The 6,581-nt window shown below is 42.2% G+C and overlaps 1 protein-coding gene across 1 annotated transcript in view; it reads left to right on the forward strand.

The window, feature by feature from the left end:
• PSMD7 (proteasome (prosome, macropain) 26S subunit, non-ATPase, 7) overlaps window positions 1-6,387 on the forward strand; it is a 160,683-nt gene extending 154,296 nt beyond the window's left edge. Inside the window, exons 5-11 of the mRNA XM_010579686.1 lie at window positions 3-231; window positions 837-942; window positions 2,159-2,251; window positions 3,129-3,226; window positions 3,535-3,615; window positions 5,126-5,217; window positions 5,903-6,387. Coding sequence (XP_010577988.1) covers window positions 3-231; window positions 837-942; window positions 2,159-2,251; window positions 3,129-3,226; window positions 3,535-3,615; window positions 5,126-5,217; window positions 5,903-6,341 — 1,138 coding nt within the window. The 3' untranslated portion in view covers window positions 6,342-6,387. The remainder of the gene's footprint in view (window positions 1-2; window positions 232-836; window positions 943-2,158; window positions 2,252-3,128; window positions 3,227-3,534; window positions 3,616-5,125; window positions 5,218-5,902) is intronic.
• The last annotated feature ends 194 nt before the right edge of the window (window positions 6,388-6,581 follow it).

Below are 6,581 nucleotides of genomic sequence, written 5' to 3' on the forward strand. Positions count from 1 at the left end.
AGCCGGGCTGTGAGGGGAGCGGCGCGGCCGGGCCCCGGGACGCGCAGAGCGGGGCGGAGGGGACCCCGCGCCGTGAGGGGAGCGGCGCGGCTGGGCCCGGGCCGGTCGCCGGGGGCCGCGATCCCCGTCTGGAGGCGGGAGCGCGGCCTGCGGGAGCCCCCGGAGCCCCCGGCCCGCCGCCGCCGCCGTTGTTTTCGCCTTCGGAAGGAGAAAAGGCGGAGGTGGGGTGCCGTGAGGGGGCCGTCAGCGCCCGTCCTCGGGCCCGCCGAGGGCTCGGAAACAACGTCCCGCTCCTTAAAACACGAGTGGGGGAGCGGTGGGGGCCGTTCCTGAAGCTGCAGCTGGGTGAGCGGGGGATAAATCATACCCCCGTAAACACCTAGTGTGGTTCGTGCCTCGTTTAACTTAATTGTGCCAATTGACGCGAGGTTTTCATGTCAAAAATAAAAACCAAAATCTCGCAAGGCGAACAAGCCTGCTATTGTGAAAGCGAAATTGCAGATGACACCGAGCAGTCTAAGAGCTTACTCACTTTTTTATAGCCCATTGTCCTGCGGAGAGGCTGCAGCAGTGCTTATTTTGGGTCACGTTCCCCCTTGTTAGCTGCTTTGGACCGCATAGTCCTCTTTCTGCATCGCTGGGTTACATGGTTTGATTCTGAGGACACCAAAACGCCTTTTTCTGGATGTAAATTAACAATCGGTAATAAAATGATCATAACGGCTCTTCTTCCGTTCCAACCTGCATACTGTTTAACTTGCAGAAATTAGGCGAAGTGAGTGGTCCGCTGTTAACCTTCTTTTCTGAAGCAGGCTTTTTGTCATAGGAACTGACAGTCTTTTCCATTTAGAATAGGAAAAGTTGGAAATCAGAAACGCGTCGTTGGTGTGCTGCTGGGCTCGTGGCAGAAAAAAATACTAGATGTGTCCAACAGTTTTGCAGGTGAGTTTGGGTGTCCTACCCTTGTTCAAACCTACTGAATTATTTAATAGATGAATCGCATTTGGGTTTTTTTTAAGCCACCCTGCCAGAGTACAGATTGGTCCCTCCATGTACAAATCAGGCTATATCTAAAAAAAATGCTAACTGCTGTCAGAAATACACCTATTCCAGCCAGTCTTGTGCTGCATCTTCCCTGTAATATTGTGCAATGTGGAATGTTTTGGGAGTGGATGCGAACCTCTTTTAAAATGCTGGTGAATATTTTGCTGCATTGGACTTGCTAACCTCTGCTGAGTGATCAGTGTCTCAACATGTCATACAGAAATCACAGCTCTCAGTGCTGATGTAGCTGTTACCTACTTGTGTAAAGATTTAATGTATAATTTAGCTTTACTTCTTTTCCTCAGATCTTGTCCGATTAAATACTAGTTCTTTCCTTAAGTATGTTAATAGTGTTGACGTAGTTTCTTCTTAAATACTTACATGTGATAGTAAAGGTACTTCTTGAATGCATGGCTTTTGCTGACCCATTTGTGTTAGTTAGATCATTTCCTTCCCCGTGGGGCTACTCTGTGACAAAGCAAAATTATCTAGTTTATATATGGAGTTTCACAGTTTATATGGGGTTCTTCTCCCAGGTGTGGACTTCTTTTTTTTTTTTTTCCAGTTTTTGGAATAACTTTTTTCCATTTGATTTTTTTTTTTAATTGTTTTGACAGCTTTCAACTATGAAGCTTTTACTATACCTTACTTAAAGCGCCTCATGGTGTTCTGGTAGCCTATAAAAGTGCTGATGACGTGTTCTACACTGAAAACTATTTTTTCTTGAAGTAGACTGTTGTTGATCAACAAGCTATAAAGTCTGCTGGGATACTCAGTTTATCATATCAAATGTCTATGCATGCTATTGAGTCACTTTTGTATGTGAGAGGATTTCTCTCTAATGCTTGATGTTGTCCACTGAGGATAACCCTCAGAATGTTTTGCATTTCATTCCTCAGTTTTAAACTGTTAGTAATTATGAGACAGCTTCTACCTGAGATAATTGACCAGCACTGCTGGTTAGGTTGTGCAGCGTAGTGTTGCAGAACAGTTGAAACTGATTAAAATCCACTTGTCTTTAGCAGCCAAAGACAGCCTAAAACACAGTGTCTCTATAAACGTTTTCATTCTGGAAGTTGGATTCTTAAATATTGATATTTTGTTTTATTCCCAGTACCTTTTGATGAGGATGACAAGGATGATACTGTGTGGTTTCTAGACCATGACTATCTGGAGAACATGTATGGAATGTTTAAGAAGGTCAACGGTAAGTTGAGATCTCCTTGCAGTCAGGGGTATGCTCCTAGAAACTTTCAAGACTATGAGGAAGTGAATTCATAGTAAGGTAGAGAGTTAATTGCTCACATAAGAAGCCACTCCATGCTAATTGCTTGCATGGTTTCACTTTCACTGATGGTTTTCTGTGAGTTAATTTGTGCAAGTAGTTTTGTGTTCTTAACACATTAATTTATACCTGGCTAGTTTTCTGAAGTCTCCTGACAGCTTTGTATCTCCACAATAATTCAGATTTCAAAAATGCCATTATTTCTGAAGAATTTCAAAGCTTTCTCCTCTATAACCCATTCTATACCGATGTGCCCTGAAATTAGTTTTTTATGAATCTGAACATTACAAACTCACATTTTGTAAGTAACGATTCTAATTGCTCTTCACCACTTCAAAGAACTGTCTTTACTGCTCAGTTTGAGATTTTAGAGCTGAATGTTGAGTCATAACTTCAATTCCTATGAATTTTCTTAGCCCTGGGACCAATTTTCATTCTCATGATACAGTTTGCATTTCTGGAATTTTTGCATCTCTAGATGTCAGAGTTTCAGGCTGTCAAATACTGATATCTGCAGAATAAGAAATTATATTCAATAGTCTAGTTTAGTTAAGAACCTAGGAGTAAAGTGATATATGTGATTAGTAAGCTACAATAAGTAAGTACGATTAGTAAGCTGTCTTTGTCACTAGCCACATCATTGTCTTGCCTACTGTAGTTCATTTCCCCCTACTTTACACTCGTCTTCTACACGCATTAGATTTTCACCCTTGATTTGCTAATTCAATCTCTGCCTAAATCTTTCTGCTGTTGTCTTACCATGCGATTCTGATTTAGAATCCTCTCTGGTTTTGCTCAGCTAGAGAAAGAATAGTTGGTTGGTACCACACAGGCCCTAAACTGCACAAGAATGACATCGCCATCAATGAACTGATGAAAAGATACTGTCCTAACTCTGTAAGTGCGGCACTTTTTCAGTTTTGGGGTTTTTTTCCCTCTCTCTTACTAAATGGGGGATCTGGGAATCCTTGGCCCCACCTTTGTTACTGGTGATACAGCATGTTAAAGACCTGGTAGCTGTACAATGATTGAGGAACTCAGATCTGAGTCGTTTGAAGCAGCTATAGAAGTGTTTTCGCAGTGCCTAAAGTTAACACCTCTGAGCAGCTAGCATACATTGCTGCGAAGTGAAGACCTGACTTAGGTATTTTTTTCTAGTCTTTGAACGAAACCTGGTTTTCTGAAATGTTTGCTTTTTCCATAAGGTGTTGGTGATTATCGATGTGAAGCCAAAGGACCTGGGGCTGCCCACAGAAGCTTATATTTCGGTTGAAGAAGTTCACGATGTGAGTACTATTTAACATGTCTTTCTGCCTTTTCCTAGTAAAAGGGTTTCCATTAAAGGATGGCTGTTTGGATTGCCTTATTTTCTGAAGGCTGCATATCCCATGGCACATAGTTGCCTTTTACATATGGGATGTTGCACTCACTAGTGAGGGCCTGTGACTTGCAGCCAAAATCTGCTGAAACCAGAGGTTAAATCCCAGTTGTAGTGTGAGCATTTGTAACCAAAGCTTTCATCCACCAATGCCCTTGGAAGAAAAGCTGTGCGTTACTGTTTGACCTAAGGAATTCCACAGCTCCAGCTGTCCCTATGATTTAGATGCTTCTTACCTGCTTCTTAGCTGTCCGTGGCAATGAAGAAAGGCACAGATTGGAGCACTTCTAAGGTGTCACTTTTACATGTGAGCCTGTCTGCAGAGGTGTTCTGAGTAATTGCATGCTTATTCACTTGTGCACCTGCTGATGCTGAGTAGGTAGGTCAGGCATAGCAACACATACTAATCACTTGCAGCACCATGCAGACAAACGACATACGGTAGTAAGTCAGCTTTAGCTTTTCATTTGCAATTGTTTGATTTAAATTACATTCTGGGTGTATATAAAAAAGTTTGATCCTTTTGCCTTTCTGAGGCCCTCACTATGGAGAAAAAGCTGCTCCCAGTATTGTAGATCTTATAGCTGTAGGATTTGTTCTTAGTTTTGTGAATTCACAATAGTCCCGGTGGTGCTTTCTATTTACAGATGTATAATGGTCCAGGTAATGGTTTTCAAAACACATGGGTAAAACTTATTCCTAGAAATTTAGCCTGTGAATCTTTTAAACATCTTCCTTAATATCCAGTGTATAAGTTAAAATTTTAATGTGATTGCTGCATATTAGTATTTTTTTTTATCTGGAACTGCATACATGCTTCAAACTGGCTGAGAGCAAATATCAGGATGGCCAAAGGTATCCCAAAATGTAATAAGGTTGTATTGCAAAAGAAATAATTATGATATTTAGTGAGACTCTCTGTTTTACCCACCAGTACCTAGACCAGCAAAATACAGTAATTGAAAATTACACAGAGGGCGAGAAAGAAGAAATTGCTAGCAACTCTGGGCTTGTGACAGTTGGTAACACTAATTAAATCAAGAAAAATCCAACTAGAGCCTTTCCTCTCTTGATTTCTTTTGGACTGTATATAACTATTTTGCTTGTTTCATTAATACAGCCTCTCATACTCTGTCTAAAATTCTGTGGTTTTAAAAGGCATTGTGTTTTACTTACAAACTTCTCCCCTTATCTCTGTACTTCAGTCCCCCGATACTCTGTTTTGCCATAATTTGCCCCATTGCCTCTTCCTGGTCCTGGAAACAGGCATCAGTTAATCTTAACACTGCGACATGGTGCTAGTTGCCCCACTGTTGGCATGTGAGACATCCGTACTGGCTAGTTAGCGTGCCCCTTTGTACCTGCAGTCAGCTCTGTGCTCAGTCTGACCATGTCTCCTGTATCCTTGCACCTCGAAGGATGGCACTCCAACCTCCAAGACATTTGAACATGTGACTAGCGAGATTGGAGCAGAGGAGGCAGAGGAAGTGGGTGTTGAACACTTGCTACGGTAAGCATCTTTAACGTGAAAGCATTCTTACGAGACGTGCATAGCAGCGAACGCGATCCATCTGGCATCTCCCAGTGCCAGCTTCCTGGAGGAAATGCGGATCTCGTTAAACACTCTACTTAAATTCTAGGAGCGTATTCATTTAGCAGTGTTGCTTGGCATATTCACTCATTGCTAGTGAAAAGTGTGACTGCCCACTGATGAGATGATGAAAACTACATATTCATTCTATCAAAGCTGCGGAATATAGCATCGTTTGGAACCGTCTCCAGCTGCTGTGTACCTCACAGCAGGACTGAATGGGAATGTTGCTGATGGATCTGTAGCTCTCCAGTCAGAAAAAAGAGAGCAGTTGCCCTATACAAACCACATTGCCTTTTCACCAGTCTGAAATCCTGTTGTTTATTTCTCTCTATCCCTCTAACTGGTGTTACAGATATTATTCCAAAGAGAACGTATGCGCACCACAGGATACAACAATGATCTATTTTAGATATACTTTGTAACGTACATCGGTTCATTCTCATTCCTTGACTTGAAGCATTCATTTCAGTTGTATTCCAGCTGTGCTTCAGACTGCTTTTCTTTATAAGCTGGAAAGATCTCTTAAGCAAATATGCCCAGCTGTTAATGAGAATGCAAAGTAACATTCCAATGCTGATTCTTTCTGTTGTGGGTGTTTCAGAGATATCAAGGATACAACGGTGGGCACTCTGTCCCAGCGGATCACGAATCAGGTCCATGGCTTGAAGGGACTGAACTCCAAGCTTCTGGACATCAGGAGCTACCTAGAGAAAGTAGCCATGGGCAAACTCCCCATCAATCACCAGATCATCTACCACCTTCAGGATGTCTTCAACCTGTTACCAGACGTCAATCTGCAAGAGTTCGTCAAGGCCTTTTATCTGAAGACCAATGACCAGATGGTGGTGGTTTATCTGGCTTCTCTTATCCGTTCCGTGGTTGCCCTGCACAACCTCATTAACAACAAGATTGCCAACAGGGATGCAGAGAAGAAAGAAGGACAGGAAAAAGAAGAAAGTAAAAAGGAGAGAAAAGATGAGAAGGAGAAAGACAAGGAAAAGAGTGATGTCAAGAAAGAGGAGAAAAAGGAGAAAAAGTAAAATGTGTAGTTTTTTTATTTGTAAATTAAAAATCTTGTAAACTAAATCACTTTGAGGCTGGGTTCTTTTATCTTGTTGAAATGGTCACGGCCCTGCATTTTTCTACTTTGGTATCTGCTTTTTGTGTTCATGGTAATGTGGCTGGATAGATCTTTTCAGACTGGCAGCTGTTGCAATGAGCAGGCAGTTACTGTAGGGCAGGGCTGGTGGTTTGGGTCTCAGCACTGGACAGGGAAAGGG

Source organism: Haliaeetus leucocephalus, unplaced genomic scaffold (assembly GCF_000737465.1).
Source record: "Haliaeetus leucocephalus isolate CR32 unplaced genomic scaffold, Haliaeetus_leucocephalus-4.0 Scaffold668, whole genome shotgun sequence".
Lineage (NCBI taxonomy): Eukaryota > Metazoa > Chordata > Aves > Accipitriformes > Accipitridae > Haliaeetus > Haliaeetus leucocephalus.